The 16,587-nt window shown below is 43.9% G+C and overlaps 1 protein-coding gene across 1 annotated transcript in view; it reads right to left on the bottom strand.

The window, feature by feature from the left end:
- Nucleotides 1-2,361: 2,361 nt before the first annotated feature.
- The window catches only part of LOC311103170 (serine/threonine-protein kinase D3-like), a 47,973-nt gene continuing 33,747 nt past the window's right edge, over nucleotides 2,362-16,587 (bottom strand). The window contains exons 4-17 of the mRNA XM_084144718.1: nucleotides 16,271-16,434; nucleotides 15,295-15,487; nucleotides 15,082-15,159; nucleotides 14,801-14,981; nucleotides 14,416-14,617; nucleotides 11,355-11,631; nucleotides 7,715-7,770; nucleotides 7,166-7,238; nucleotides 6,887-6,993; nucleotides 6,595-6,756; nucleotides 5,590-5,688; nucleotides 5,202-5,469; nucleotides 4,676-4,761; nucleotides 2,362-4,385 (exon numbers count right to left, since the gene is read on the bottom strand). Coding sequence (XP_084000844.1) covers nucleotides 4,212-4,385; nucleotides 4,676-4,761; nucleotides 5,202-5,469; nucleotides 5,590-5,688; nucleotides 6,595-6,756; nucleotides 6,887-6,993; nucleotides 7,166-7,238; nucleotides 7,715-7,770; nucleotides 11,355-11,631; nucleotides 14,416-14,617; nucleotides 14,801-14,981; nucleotides 15,082-15,159; nucleotides 15,295-15,487; nucleotides 16,271-16,434 — 2,120 coding nt within the window. The 3' untranslated portion in view covers nucleotides 2,362-4,211. The remainder of the gene's footprint in view (nucleotides 4,386-4,675; nucleotides 4,762-5,201; nucleotides 5,470-5,589; nucleotides 5,689-6,594; nucleotides 6,757-6,886; nucleotides 6,994-7,165; nucleotides 7,239-7,714; nucleotides 7,771-11,354; nucleotides 11,632-14,415; nucleotides 14,618-14,800; nucleotides 14,982-15,081; nucleotides 15,160-15,294; nucleotides 15,488-16,270; nucleotides 16,435-16,587) is intronic.

Raw genomic sequence — 16,587 nt, 5'->3', positions numbered from 1 at the left:
CTGACTTTCACACATCTAAATGGCCGGGCGGGGTGGGTGTGGAGCCAGAGACAGCAGGGGTTCAAACTGTAGAACCCAGTTCCTACATTTGAATATAAAAATGGATTTTATCAAACTATACTACATTTTATCTCTGGGACCCTTGCGATGACAAATCAGAGCAAGATTACTGAATGTAAGTACATTATTTACCTTCAGATGTGAATGTATCAAACCAGTTGTTGTGATAAGTATTTTGTTGTTGTGCACTCTCCTCAAACAATAGCATGGTATTATTTCACTGTAATAGCTACTGTAAATTGGACAGTGCAGTTAGATTAACAAGAATTTAAGCTTTCTGCCCATATAAGACATGTCTATGTCCTGGAAAGTTTGCTGTTACTTACAACAGTCATGCTAATCACATTAGTGCACGTTAGCTCAACTGTCCCGTATACAGGACACCGATCCCGTAGAGGTTAAAATGGTCAAAAATAGAAAAAAAAGAGCTTCTTGGCAAAGAGCAATTTGTCAAGCAATAATTGTACTAGGACTGTCTGGAAGTGCTCTGAGTAGAGAGGGGAAAACTAGTTGTTATTGGTAGAGATGTGTGGAACTCTCTTTCTTATTGGTCTATTAACTAATTTACAGCCTCAAATCTCCATCCCACCAAAACAGGCTGACATTTAAGGTGGTCTTTTCAAACAGCTCTTACACTAAAAGGGCATTATCATCATTTTCACAATTTCACAGTATTATTCCATCCTCATAGTGTGGAAAAATATATAAAACACAGGAAAATCACATTTATGACGAAACTGGGCCTTTAACATAGCATATGGCTGAAGCAACAGTGATGTTAACTCTTTTGTCCCACAAGCCATTTGACCAGAGTGGATTCCTTTAAATTCATAAAATTGCAAATAATCTTTTTTGGGGGTGAAGCCAAATTATTTCTTAGTTAGTCATTTAGCAGATGCTCTTAAAAACTCAAGCATATCCCCCTATCTGTTATTTCAAGCCCATTGATAATTAAATTCATAATCTGTAGCTCCAACTATGACTTAATCCCAAATGAATGGGGAAAATAGCACCATCTAATTTCATCATTGATATTGCCTTTGCATTCTTTTGAGGTTGTGGCATATAGCTGGATGATCTACACAACATATGGCAAGAGCCATGAAAGTATTTACTATCAAAAGACTGCTGTTATAGTTAGTTCACCCAGAATCATATCCATACCACAGGAGGTTGGTGGCACCTTAATTGGGGAGAACGGGCTCATGTTAATGACTGGAGAGGAATAGGTGGAATGGTATCAAATACATCAAACACAAGGTTTCCAGGTGTTTGATGGCATTCCATTTGCGCCGTTCCGGCCATTATTATGAACCGTTCTCCCCTCAGCAGCCTCCTGTGTCCATAGTACAAGATACAGTACATCTTTCTTGAGAAATATAACAGAAATGTAACAAAAATAACATCATTTTCTGAGCTATGTATATTACATCTCTTGGCAATTTGTAAACACTTTACTGGTCAAACACATTAGCAGTTATCAGGTACAATGGATTTCTTAAAGACATTTATATAAACTGTCCTACTACTGTAAAGCAGGGATCCACAGAATGAGTTAAACCTTAATTCAAGAAACATATCAGCCATCAGTCACTAGCTACATGAACATGAGCTACACCTTTCAAATGGAACTGAGCTACACCTTTAAACTGAGCTACACCTTTAAACTGGAACTGAGCTACACCTTTAAACTGGAACTGAGCTACACCTTTAAACTGGAACTGAGCTACACCTTTAAACTGGAACTGAGCTACACCTTTAAACTGGAACTGAGCTACATCTTTAAACTGGAACTGAGCTACACCTTTAAACTGGAACTGAGCTACACCTTTAAACTGGAACTGAGCTACACCTTTAAACTGGAACTGAGCTACACCTTTAAACTGGAACTGAGCTACACCTTTAAACTGGAACTGAGCTACACCTTTAAACTGGAACTGAGCTACACCTTTAAACTGGAACTGAGCTACACCTTTAAACTGGAACTGAGCTACATCTTTAAACTGGAACTGAGCTACACCTTTAAAGTGGAACTGAGCTACATCTTTAAACTGAGCTACACCTTTTAAAATGGAACTGATATGCACTCTTTTGGAAGGCGAGGTTGATGGTGGGTCTTCTTGGGTGTGTGATGCCAGCAAGGCTGCATATCTGGACCCTGCTTGCACAAGTTTGCTATAGCTTATGGCAGTTGAGGTCAAAGTGATTAAATCATGCTGTAAAGTCAAACTGAGAATATGGATTTGAGTGTTAGACAAATCTAGTTTTATGACACACAGAAACTGAGACTCAATAGGCATGTAAAGAAGTAGAGTTTTTATTAAATTTGTATGTACTAAAATATACAAAACACTGACACCTGCCAATCCAGCGGCAACACGAACAGGAGAATGGGAACAGACCTCCATTCTCCCAAAATAACGTTGTTAGGGCCTGAACCAAGACCCTATGGTCCCAGTTAAAAGCCCATTCCAACACCGTAGGCTTTAGCCTACATGTTCGTCTAGGGACTGTTTGAAATGGGCACAGGCATTGAAATGTAGTTAATGGTCATCATAACCGAATGTTGGGTGAAACACCCTTTGGTAACCTTGGAGGACACATACAGTACTCAAAAGCAGTACAGGAATGTTCATTGAGACACGAACAGCACACTGCACTTTACATTTCCAGAAGTAAGGGTGCTTTAACTGTGCTATTCAAGATCAACTCCATGAAAAAGTAAAGAAATTAAACATCTTGAACATTTTGTAGAAAAACACAGTAAAAAGATGTTCAGTATAGGCTATTCTTTCCATACACTGTCAGACACTCACCAAAGAGTAAAATGTGTTTCTCATCTCTCCGTTTGCTTCACAAATTCAAATGAAAAGATATACCTTGAACCCATGCTTGGTATAAGCCTTCATCATGCCAATATGGAGCCCGTGTAATGAAGGCTTGGACCCATGATAAGCTCCTGTAGTGAGATAATTTCCCAGTCCCTCCTGTTCAGCTGGTGTAGGCTGATACAGGGACCTGGAATGTTGTTGGTATAACCAAGCCTCTTTCACATAGATAGCTACTGTAATACCTTGAGGGGTGGTGGTCCCATCACCAGGTTTGGCTCAAATCCTGCTTGGAATGTACAATAGTCAAGCCACTTTCTAGTAGAAAGCAGAAGTAGAATGAGCCACAATGATAAGACAGCCATTAGAAAAACCAATTAGGTATTGGTCATGAGAAGATAGGAAAATTGAAGATTAATAATATCAATGAGCTGGATGCAGTCTTTGGTCCCTCCGCCTTTTGATTTACTTGCTTACTGTATATGACAGGTGCTCTACTAATTGCTTTGTATTGCAGCCCTTTTCACAAACTCTATGCTACTCACCTAGGCATTACTGTATCAAGCTCTTACCACAAACTTTAAGCTGTGATGCAGTCAACACTTTCTGTCATTTGGTAGTTTTCTCCATGGAACCTGATGTAGCAGCTTTAACTTTTCACCTTCAAATTGATAGGGTTGATGGTAGTATAGTGCAAAAATTAGTAAAGTACAACATCTAGATACTAATGATAGATCCAGTTTCATACCGTCAAAGGACATGGTTTCAAAACAGTCTTGGAATAAGCACAAAGTTGTGTTTGCATATACCTACGCATTCCAATCTTTCTGTGGATCCAAATCCCTTGTGAAAAGTGCCCTTTAAGCTCACTCTACTCTATAAGTCCTTCACAGGTAGAATGGCATACCATTACTCACACCTAATGTTGAGGAAATTCTATCCCTTCAACTTTAATTGTCCTTTGGTTTGTAATAATGATGTACTTCCCTAAAGGACCAATGAAGTTGAGCTGGAATGATTCTACAAGATAAGAAAAAATAAGAAAAAAAACAATAAATGTCTTTCTCCCAAAGTTTTTGGTTAAACTGCTGTGTCATAAAGAAACAGGGGCCTCCACAACGCCACCTGTCTGCGCCCTGTGGCAGTAAGTCTAACCACCAAGTCTTGGGTCAGAATCCCCTGTCACACAGTCCCTGCACAGGGGTGTCTGACCTTTTCCCAACCAGTTTTAGAGGGAATGCTTCCAAAGGTCAATAACCTGCAGAGGTTCCTGACGTTTTCCTCTTGGCCACACCTGTAACCTGTAAAGTGGCCTCCTGGCCACTAGGGGCCCTCCTCCATATCGTCCAGGTTGGGCGCCATGATGAAGTGTTTAGGGTGGACCAGGCTGTGCTCATCTGCATGCTCCTCCCAGCGCACGTCGTCACTCTCGTGGGTGATATAACGCTCGCCACGTCGTGTCTCAAACTCCCTGAGGTCCAGCCACGTCTGGTAGTCCTGAGAGAGAGAGAGAGAGAGAGAGAGAGAGAGAGAGAGAGAGAGAGAGAGAGAGAGAGCGAGGAGAGGAAAGGAGACGAGACGAGACGAGACGAGAGGAGAGGAGAGGAGAGGAGAGGAGAGGAGAGGAGAGGAGAGGAGAGGAGAGGAGAGGAGAGGAGAGGAGAGGAGTTACAGCAGAGATCCAATACAATGTCTGCCTTGTTCTAGGTCACATCATGAAATGTGTGTGAATGTTTTGTTAGATGTGCCTGTGCACTGCTTACAGTATAATTAGGCTATTATAATACCTGTAGCCAAGGATGGCTGAGGGACTTGTCCACACTGTACCGCTTCCTCATCTTCACTTGTAGGAGGTTGTTAATGAGATCTGTAGCTGTGAGATGAATAGAGACTTAATGTTAGTCTCAAAGTGAGAGGTAGACATGAAACATCAGTGCTGTCTTTCTACCCACACGTCTGGATCTACCAGCGTGGTTTTCATATCCTGTGGCTCTTTGACTTTTCTGTTGTGTGTGGTTTACATGAATCACTGACAACTCTCCCCAGCTGCCCCATCTAAATATCCCCCACATACGCCTACACTACTATATATGAAAAATCATAGTGCAACTTGGTATACAAGTGATAACTAAGACAAACTAACTTCCAGTTGCTTCAAATGACTGCTTGTTATATCACACTTTTGGTCTACTTCCTCAGCTGTATGACTGGACTCATTAGTTACGTTACACACTTTACAGAGATGTGTGTCCTCACTTGTCTTACTTAGCATTCATGCATTGAAATATTATTCAAACGGGGCTTCCTTCCTACCTTCTGCAGAGATCTCCTTCCATGGCTGGGGTGGGTACATGAAGGCAGCGTTCTGGATCTGGTCGTTAATGTCCTCGTCCTCGTTGAAGGGGAATGTCCCGCTGAGGCTGACGTAAACGATGACCCCCACAGACCACATGTCCAGGGAGCGGTTGTAGCCCTTACTACGCAGCACCTCTGGGGCCAGGTAGGCTGGGGTACCCACCACCGAACGCCTGAACGACTTCTCACCGATGATACGGGCAAAGCCAAAGTCACACAGTTTAACCTGCCAGGATACACAAACACACACGAGAATGCTACATTGTCTCCTCCATTCACATACAACCAATATTTTGCTAGAAAGATAGCAAACTTGTCTGACAGGTGAGAGGTTGCTGGTTGTTACCTGTGGGAAGGGCTCTGCTAAGGCCAGCAGCACGTTCTCAGGCTTCAGGTCACAGTGGACGATGTTCTTGAAATGCAGATGTCTCAAAGCCACCAGGATCTGTTACAGAACATAGCCCAACGCCCATGGGTTAGCGAGATCAGACCACATAATACCACATAATGATCTTCTCATATAACAGAATGGATTCACTCATAAAATAAAATGTAATGGATAATGAGAGCTGCATAAGTATTTTAGTAGTTCACTAAGCTATTTCTAGGATGGTCACTTTCTTAGTTTCTATATGGACACATGATCTCATCACATTTACATTTACATTTAAGTCATTTAGCAGACGCTCTTATCCAGAGCGACTTACAGTTAGTGCATACATTATTTATTTTTCATACCCCCTGTGGGAATCGAACCCACAACCCTGGCGTTGCAAACGCCATGCTCTATCAACTGAGCTACATCACTGTCTCATCTCTGCTGTAGTGTAAGCATCAACTGTAGCTGCTACCGCTGCACGCATGTTTAGCTGTGGTCCTCTAGCAACTCCATGCTGCTGCCTGACTCCTGACTTTGACAAAGTACTGATAAACCACATCAGAGCCGGGCCTGCTGCTGTTCATTTTCATGTGCAGCTCCATGCCTCATGAACCCGCTTCTGTTTGGGCCCCGAGGCCCCTCTCTTCTAATCAGCCCACAGACCAGAGACTAGGCAGCAGAGCAGAGCAGCGCACCACTACGGCACCGCAGGCTGTAATCCACCAGGAGGGACACGGCCATGATGCCATCCAGACCAGCATATCCCGTAAACAATCCCCCCGTATCCACACACCACAAGAGTAAACAGGCCCAGGGCTGAGTCTATTACAGCTAATATAGATTACCACACCACAAGAGAGAGGGGGAGGAAGGAAGAGAGAAAGTGGGTGAAAGATGAGGAAGGACAGAGAGATAGAGGGGAGGGAAGTTAGAGAGAAGTAGAGAGGGCAAGAATGAGAGATAAAGACAGACCTGTGTGACCAGGAACTTGGTGATCCGTTCTGGGAGCTTGCTCTTCTCACTGGACAGGATCATCTCCAGCATGTCTCCATGGAGCTTCTCCATGACAACAAACACCCTCTCAGGCGTCTCGAACATACACTCCAGGTTGACGATGCCAGGATGGTGAAGGTTCTAAACGAGGGAACAAACCTTTAGCTTCAACACGCCATACTGTACCACGTTACAGTTTCACTGTTTGAAACTCAGCAAGAATGACTACTGTATACATCTGACTGGTACAGCATGAGGTTCTATGTGTTACCTGGAGAATGGCCACTTCATTCCTCAGTTGGCTCTCCTGCTTGGTAGGAAACCTCATCTTGTCAATCACCTTGATGGCCACATCTCTTCCAGTCTTTCTGTGTTTCCCTGCCAACAGAAATAAAGAATGTGTCAATATGTACATATACTGTATACTGTATAGTATCATAAAGATAGACGTGAGTAACTGGCATAAAGTGGGTGTGTGTTTTGGTTTGGGTTGAGAGAATACAATATGTTTAGTTGCAATACATCAAAAAATTGACATCCAGGCACACACCTCCATACACAATCCCAAACTGTCCAGATCCTAGCACCTCATCAGAGAAGATCTGGTATACAGAGCTGATATCCTACAGAGAGGGAAACACTTCCGTATTACTGTAGTTTATTATCTTAAAGGGTATTACTAGTGCTAATATACATTAAACTGTGGATTTATACTGCTATAAGTTGGTTAGATGCTGTTGTATTGGGATGGTCATTGATATGACAAATGGGTCACTTTCACCCAATGCAGAAGTACAGTACGTATGAAAATCCCCCTTTCCCATAAGTGTATCAGTGACTTCCTTACTTTGTTTTTATATATATATATATATTGTTTTTACAATGGACATGCAATGTTTAATGGTCCATGAAGAATGCATATGTAGCAGAAAAAAATTGATGACCACACACACACACACACACACACACACACACACACACACACACACACACACACACACACACACACACACACACACACACATACACACACACATACACACACACACACACAGCTGAGAAATTGTGCAAGATTGTCTGAAAAAGTGACCACACTCACCACATTCTCCTGTATCTGGCAGTTGGACACAGATATGCTGATAGACAACTCTTGTTCTAGAGGGGAAAACCAATGCAGTGTCCACTTTAAACAACTGTACATTACAAATGCATAAAGGACCCAATGTATCCCTAACTAATCATAAACAGAGATGCATTTCTCACTTTCTTTCATGTCCTTCAAGCCTATCGCAGCTGCTTGGACTACACACAGCACACACAGTAATGTAGCATTTCATTGCACAATTATGACCCTGTATAATTGATTAGGGAAGATTTGTTTTATTGAATAGTTAGGGTTATGGGTGCCTCCTGAGGCCAATATTCAGTTCCCAAGTCATGTTTTGCCAAACAATAAAACATAATTGTATAATCAAATAATATAGTCTCAGCTTTCATCTTCTCTATGGACAACAAAGTATGCCCACCTGTCCTCACTCATTGGCTAAGAACCATATTGTAGGACTATAGGGCACAAGCCCTTGTTGTCATTTCAGAGTGGTTGGATATTGAGGGGTAGTGAGGTGGTGGGTCTCATCTGTTTAGCATTGCCACCCTCACCATCTTCTTTACACCAGGAGTCACAGCCAGACAAATGGCCTCCAGGGGCATATATGGGCTGGCAGGCAATGGCGCTCATTTAATCTCATATCCAATCTAACACAAATGATGAATAAACATTCTAACCTGCCATGGTGATGGTGGGCACTGAACCAGAAGTGTGTTTATTTCATAACCGAAAGGGAAACAAAGACCACTAGTCTGATTCGGCCATCTTCATTATTAGAATGTGCATTACTGTACTGGATGAGATGGAAGAGGAACACACACAGATAATCCCCTGAATCTACGTCAGGTGTAATGTGTTGTGCCCACAGGTGAGCGACCGGTTGAATGTGTAACATTTTTTAAATAATCATATTTTTGTTTTTATGGGGGGGGGGGGGGGGGAGAATAAAGAATCACCAGGAATTGAGCTAAACATTTCTTTAATTCAGGAAATCTGTTCACAAATATTCCCACAAATAAAAAAATTGATACAGTGAGGGAAAAAAGTATTTGATCCCCTGCTGACTTTGTACGTTTGCCCACTGACAAAGAAATGATCAGTCTATAATTTTAATGGTAGGTTTATTTGAACAGTGAGAGACAGAATAACAACAAAAAAAATCCTGAAAAACGCATGTCAAAAATGTTATAAATTGATTTGCATTTTAATGAGGGAAATAAGTATTTGACCCCTCTGCAAAACATGACTTAGTACTTGGTGGCAAAACCCTTGTTGGCAATCACAGAGGTCAGACGTTTCTTGTAGTTGGCCACCAGGTTTGCACACATCTCAGGAGGGATTTTGTCCCACTCCTCTTTGCAGATCTTCTCCAAGTCATTAAGGTTTCGAGGCTGACGTCTGGCAACTCGAACCTTCAGCTCCCTCCACAGATTTTCTATGGGATTAAGGTCTGGAGACTGGCTAGGCCACTCTAGGACCTTAATGTGCTTCTTCTTGAGCCACTCCTTTGTTGCCTTGGCCGTGTGTTTTGGGTCATTGTCATGCTGGAATACCCATTCCCATTTTCAATGCCCTGGCTGAGGGAAGGAGGTTCTCACCCAAGATTTGACGGTACAAGGCCCCGTCCATCGTCTCTTTGATCCTGTGACGTTGTCCTGTCCCCTTAGCAGAAAAACACCCCCAAAGCATAATGTTTCCACCTGCATGTTTGACGGTGGGGATGGTGTTCTTGGGGTCATAGGCAGCATTCCTCCTCCTCCAAACACGGCGAGCTGAGTTGATGCCAAAGAGCTCCATTTTGGTCTCATCTGACCACAACACTTTCACCCAGTTCTCCTCTGAATCATTCAGATGTTCATTGGCAAACTTCAGACGGGCATGTATATGTGCTTTCTTGAGCAGGGGGACCTTGCGGGCGCTGCAGGATTTCAGTTCTTCACGGCGTAGTGTGTTACCAATTGTTTTCTTGGTGACTATGGTCCCAGCTGCCTTGAGATCATTGACAAGATCCTCCCGTGTAGTTCTGGGCTGATTCCTCACCGTTCTCATGATCATTGCAACTCCACGAGGTGAGATCTTGCATGGAGCCCCAGGCTGAGGGAGATTGACAGTTATTTTGTGTTTCTTCCATTTGCGAATAATCGCACCAACTGTTGTCACCTTCTCACCAAGCTGCTTGGTGATGGTCTTGTAGCCCATTCCAGCCTTGTGTAGGTCTACAATCTTGTCCGTGACATTCTTGGAGAGCTCTTTGGTCTTGGCCATGGTGGAGAGTTTGGAATCTGATTGATTGATTGCTTCTGTGGACAGGTGTCTTTTATACAGGTAACAATATGAGATTAGGAGCACTCCCTTTAAGAGTGTGCTCCTAATCTCAGCTCGTTACCTGTATAAAAGACACCTGGGAGCCAGAAATCTTTCTGATTGAGAGGGGGTCAAATATTTATTTCCCTCATTAAAATGCAAATCAATTTATAACATTTTTGACATGCGTTTTTCTGGATTTTTTTGTTGTTATTCTGTCCCTCACTAATCAAATAAACCTACCATTAAAATTATAGACTGATCATTTCTTTGTCAGTGGGCAAACGTACAAAATCAGCAGGGGATCAAATACTTTTTTCCCTCACTGTATGTGATCATATCTCACCTTAACCAAGGTATGAAATTATTATTTTCAAATACAATCTCTTTTTACGCTTAGTTGTAGTATAACATTTATTATAATTACGTTCCAGCCCCCCGACCATCCAATCCGACCAAAAACACCCCGCCGCTGAATCTAGTTGATAATCCCTGCTCTAAAATCATCATCATCATTATCATAATAATGATGATCAATTTGATTGGGTGGCAGGAAGCCTAGTGTTCAAATCCCAGCTCAGACGGGATAATCTGGTGCGGAGTGAGCCGACAACCGGAGGGTTGCTGGCATCATCCTAGATACCACCGCCTGCCGTTGTGCACTTAATCCCCTATAATTGATCCAGGGGTGCTGCACTGCGGCTGACCCATTGCTTCCAGCCCTTCGGAGGATGTGCGTTTCTCAGGCGTTTGGGTTGTGAGCATAAAGACACATTTCTGTTCTTTGTAAATTAATGAACAAAAAAGTATATCTTATCTTAAAAATCGTATGACTATCATCACAGGGGGGAAGAGGTAAACCCCGGCTTCTCAATTCAAGGCTTTGCTGTGTCTGTAGGTACAGTCATTTCTGATGATGCCATGTTTGTTATCTCAAAACAAGACTGACTGTTTTCTCACTTCAGAATATAACCTCACTTGACCTTAACTTGGAGATTCAAGCATTTAATGGGGATTCTCCTGACCCACTGCACACTAATGTAAAATATCAAACCACTAAATGACCGATATCTGCAATGACCAATTTTATGGGCTCAAATAGTACTATTTCCATCGCTCACATAATCTAATTTCATACCACCTTTCCAGTGCTAGTGCCAATAGCTCCAATATGTAAAATATGTCAGTGCTACCTCCAATAGAAATAACTACTGCACTCACGCTATGATCAGTAGCCTAAACCAGACCACCAGCCAGTCAGTACAACTTCCAATAGCCATAGCAACATGTCTACCCTGTTAACAGTAGAGAATGGTACTGTACTCACTGTGGTCCTTCCCCTGCCCGGCTGCGGTGGCCACACTGGGCTGGGGTGTTGCAGGCATCAGAGCCTGACGGATGGCCTTCTCCCAGCCCTGGGCTACCTCCATGCCCACGCCCGAGGCTGCCAGCGCAGGGCTGTGGTATTGGCCCCCATTATTCTCCCCAACGTAGTAGACCATGGTGGAGGTGATGATCTCAAAGCAGTGTGGGTTGCTGCCCTGGGCTAGGCTGCTGAGGTCCCTCGACTGTTCCACCTGCAGGATCTCTGAGAGAGGGATCTCCTGTGGGCCATGAGGGAGGGAGGGAGGGAGGGAAGGAGGGGCAAGAGCGAGAGAGAGAGAGAGAGAGAGAGAGAGAGAGAGAGAGAGAGAGGGAGGGAGAGAGAGAGAGAGAGAGAGAGAGAGAGAGAGAGAGAGAGAGAGAGAGAGAGAGAGAGAGAGAGAGAGAGAGAGAGAGAGAGAGAAAGAAAGAAAGAAAGAAAGAAAGAAAGAAAGAAAGAAAGAAAGAAAGAAAGAAAGAAAGACAGACAGACAGACAGACAGACAGACAGACAGAATGAGTAAGAGAGAGACCAGGGTCATAACAGACACAAACAAAGAAAGCAATGCCATCACCGCTACTGATTAGGGAGAGAGAGGCACAGAAGACAAATACAACCATGAATACAACCATGATACACATAAAATACCACAGTCTAGTGAATACTCAAAGAAAGACAAGAGAAAGACAGAGAAAGACAAGATTCACTGAATCAATCACTCACAAGATAGACAGTCAGATCAGACGTAAGCAGACACCAAATCCCCCACAAGTCAGAGGTAACCGCTGAAAAATCTCCCTCAGTTTAGCACGCGTACCAGAAAGAGTAACTCAAAGTAGGTCCTAGTCCCTTCCCACAGCGCAGTGTATGCACAGCCCCTGTCTAGTGCCCAGCCTCTATCTGACAGATATGTGGTGCAAGGGGCAGTTTGAGCACACTTTAAAAGTCCCCCTTCCCTCCAGCCTCTCTGTCAAATGCAATCAAAGAAGAAGAAGGAAGTCCCTAGCCAATAGGAGTCCCTGTAGTGCCTTGTCTCCCTCATCCTCCTCCCCTTTGGGGGGGGGGGGGGGGGGGGGGGGGGGGGGGTAATCTGCTAGAGACAGAGTGAAGCCCCCTTACCCCCATAAAAGGGTTTTGGAAACCACAAGTATAGGGGTCTCATCTTCAAAAAAGAAGCCTATATGACTTCCAAATGTAGAAAATGGCAGCCATCTGATGCGTCGCCACACAACCACCACCGCTAATCAGATGACTGGAGGTAGAGAGAGGAGAGGAGGGGACAGCCACACGACAGTGGGCTAGGGGCTGAGGAGAACAGGAGAGAGAATGAGCCACCGTTAACCATAGTTGTTATTATGTTTACTTTGACAATGTAAGTGTTTTACGTTCCATGTCAATAAAGTACATTGAATTGAGAGACAGTGGGGGGAAACACCCAAGAGACAGAGGCTACATTGGATAACCTAATGTCACCACTGGCCCAATCTGTGCACACACTAGCAACAACATATAAAACAGAACGACCCATAGGACAATATTTGAGAGAAAAATAAAAAACACATTCACAAACAGCTATTCTTCAATTAGTCTCCTGAACGTCATTAAGTGCTGAGAGCTGAGCTGAGTGCCAAGTTGAAAATAAACGATAATGTAAAGCAGCCTTTCCTATCCACTGTTTTAACTGGGAAGATGGAGGGTGTGTCTGTTCCAGCTAGTTTACCACTGGGATAGTGGAGCTCAGTGTAGAAAATACCTCTTAAACGTGTTGAAAATGGCAGCCCCAATGTGGCGATCATACAAATACACTTTATTAGCCTCTCTCTCTCTCTCTCTCTCTCTCTCTCTCTCTCTCTCTCTCTCTCTCTCTCTCTCTCTCTCTCTCTCTCTCTCTCTCTCTCTCTCTCTCTCTCTCTCTCTCTCTCTCTCTCTCTCTCTCTCTCTCTCTCTCTCTCTCTCTCTCTCTCTCTCTCTCTCTCTCTCTCTCTCATACACACACACACACAGACACTGAACATCTCACAAAACAAAAGTAGCTAGAAACCGTAGCAACATAAACACTGTCCCTCTGCGTCATATCTCTAGCCACAATTGGGGGAGGTGTCAAAGTGAAACAGCCACATGGTACAGAGGCTGGGAAAGGCTCAAAGTTGCAAGGCTGTACTGAACATGTGGAAGCCTTTACACTGAGGGAATGAGGACTGCCTGCCTGGATACCTCAGTCCCCAGTGTCTAATTACACAGCTATTAAGCCCCTGGGGCATGGTACATACTGCTTACACCACTGGTGTCACCGTGGAACTGTCACATACTCTCTGAAGCTTGAGTTAAAGCATTTGGAAATCATAATTACACAGTTCAAATTTATTTGAACTTGACAAGAAACGTTTATGGTGATGGTTTGGCATTTGAAAGAGGATATCTGATATGGATGATGCAACTTGTTACAATGTATTTTATAAATGTGTTGGACATCCCTTTTTTTATCAGATTTCCCCAGCAAAAACCCTTAACATTTTCAGAGTAAAATACTGCTGATGACAAGGTGGCTATAGATAGAAGCAAAAGCCCTTTCACTGCAGCCGTGCAGAAATGTCATTGGACTGCCTGTGAAACCACAGGAGGCAGGCTGGGGGATTTTCTCTGTGTCACTGACCTCACTGTAGTTTATAGTTGCAACACAGCAGCCCCCAGTCTTATTCACACACCACCACTGACACCATTACATTGGGCAGGCCCTTTTACATACTGTACACCCCAGACAATAAAACACATCTTGAAATATCAGCAACAAAAAAAACGGGTCAATTTATTTTGGGGAAATTCAGTGTTTGGTTGAAACCATTCATTGGTTTTTAGACACTGTATAGACTCAGAGAATGGTAAATTAATGGTCTAAGGTTATGTTGTTCTGTGATATTTTTAATAGATTGTAAGAAAGTCCAATGTAAATGCAGACTCTCCATTTCATTCCACCATGCCTCTGCCTATGTCAGGTAATAGTTGATCTGTGATGTTGCTCTCTCACCTTATAGAACTTGGCTCCAGTGTCGTTCTGGAACAGGCTGAGGCTCTTGGTGTCCAGCCTCCAGTAGTGTCTCTTCCTCAGGTTGTCTCTGCTGGTGTAGTGGACCATCCAGCCCTCCCTCACCATGGTGGAGCTCCTCCTCTTGGTCTGTTTGATGGACTGGACCACCCGCATCAGAGGGATGTTACTGCTGGTGGATGGGCTGGACACACACAGCACTTTTTATGAAAACATTTGTCACAAAGTGCTTAGCAGCAACCTGGACCTGAGCAAGCAGGAGCAATAATGGCAAGGAAGAAGTTAAATAGCTACATGGTCTTTGTGTACACAACTATTGCTCTGATAACTGTAAGTTAACGTACAGCTGTCCCAGTAACGTAAATACCTGATGGTCTTGATGGGCTCCTCGTCCTTCTCGCGGTCCAGGAAAGGAGAGTCCATGTAGAACATCTTGTCATCTGGGGTTGAAGGTTCCTCAGAGTCATCCAGTAGTCCTCTAGTGCTCTCCACATCACTACTGTCCACCTCCATGGTGCTGTCAGAGTCAGGTCCTGGGCTGGCAGGCTCTGTGGACACACACAATGACAGATATGCTACTCAGCTACTGTATATCTCATGACATGGGCATGATACCAATGTGAAATAAAACAGGAAAACAGAAGCTACCTCCATTGAAGGAAACCTCGCCCAAGCAGTCTCTTGGTACCTTTGATGCACACCGCTTATGGCAATTGAATTTACAATCTGAAAAGGAAGTATAGAAAACATGGATTTAATAGCACAACTTGAAACTCTAGCGACAGTAAGGTAAAGAGGTCTAGGAAGATATGGACAGAGGGACATACAAAGAAAAAGAGACAAAGGAAGGTAGGACCTTACCTTTGCACTGCATGCCCTGGCGGAACAGGCCCTTGAGCAGCCGTTTGCAGTACTGGCAGATGGTTGGCCGGGTGTAGGTGTGGATGGCGAAGGTGTGAGGCACCTTGACTCGCCCCAGCACCATCTTCTCCATCCAGATGGGCCGGCCACTCCACGACAGGATCCTCTTCCCTGCCTCCTGGTGGGAGCGCTGCTGCAGGGGACAGATTAAGGAGAGGAGGAGGTGGAAGGAAGAAAGGAGAGAGGGAGAGGGAAGGAGGGGCACATGGAACAAGTATGTGAACCAAGGGAAGGGGGAGTGAGGGAGAGATGAAAAAAAGGAAGGAAGGACATAGCAAAAGAGGGAAGGAGGGGAGGGATGGAGGGTCCGTTTAGTGAGAGAGACAGCATCACAGTACAAAATGCACAAATATGGGCTAGAATTAACAAGGGGTTCATTTCATTGGTCTAACTGTATTTGCATTGACCTTTCATAAGCACTGGTCACCATGGAGAATATTCCATCCAGCTAGCCTCCATCCAGCTAGCCTCATACAAGCACGTTTCATAATCCTAGTTTATATAATTCAATTTGCTGTCGTGTTTCACAATAAGATATTTCAAGAGATTTGGCAGACAAACTTAGACAATTGATAAGAAACAACTAGACATTACCTAGTAGTTGATGTTTTGCCAACTGACAAATGTGTCTCAATCAGAATTACAGTTAGATTACAATCACATTGAACATATGAGAAAGTAACTGGTTAGAGCTGGTTAGTAACTGTACTGTAGATCAAAACCCTACAGTACATTCACAAGGGGTGTTGATGGACAGCATTTTCGCTTTGTAAGCACTAAACTGTGCAAGGGTGTAACTTTATAAGGGAATGCATTTACATAGCCCCTTTCACTGGGTCTCAAAGCTCTTTACATTGTACAGAATGTATCTTTACCACAGGACATCTCTCTCCACCAATGGAAGCGCAGGTCTTACCTCCTCCAGGACGACCACAGCATGTTCGGTGGGACCAGGGAGGGGCCGGGGGACTGAGAGCGAGGGGCCCGGCGGGGACACGTTGGACAGACGTCTCTTCCTCACCCCACTGCAGTTGTTGGGGATCTTGAAGACACAGCGCTTGTGGTAGTTCAGCCCACATCCTGGAAGTACACAGGGGTCACTAATTACACATAAAGAATAACACACATTCTGTACAGTACACGCTATACGCAACAAACACAAACAGACTGTTTCTTTGGATGTCGGCATTGGGCTTGATAAACTCAGCCATGCAACACTTCATACTCAGCCAT

Source organism: Coregonus lavaretus, assembly GCF_964263955.1.
Source record: "Coregonus lavaretus genome assembly, chromosome: 27".
Taxonomy (NCBI): Eukaryota; Metazoa; Chordata; class Actinopteri; order Salmoniformes; family Salmonidae; genus Coregonus; species Coregonus lavaretus.
The sequence above is the reverse complement of the archived record's forward strand: the minus strand, read 5'-3'. Positions and strand labels throughout refer to the sequence as shown.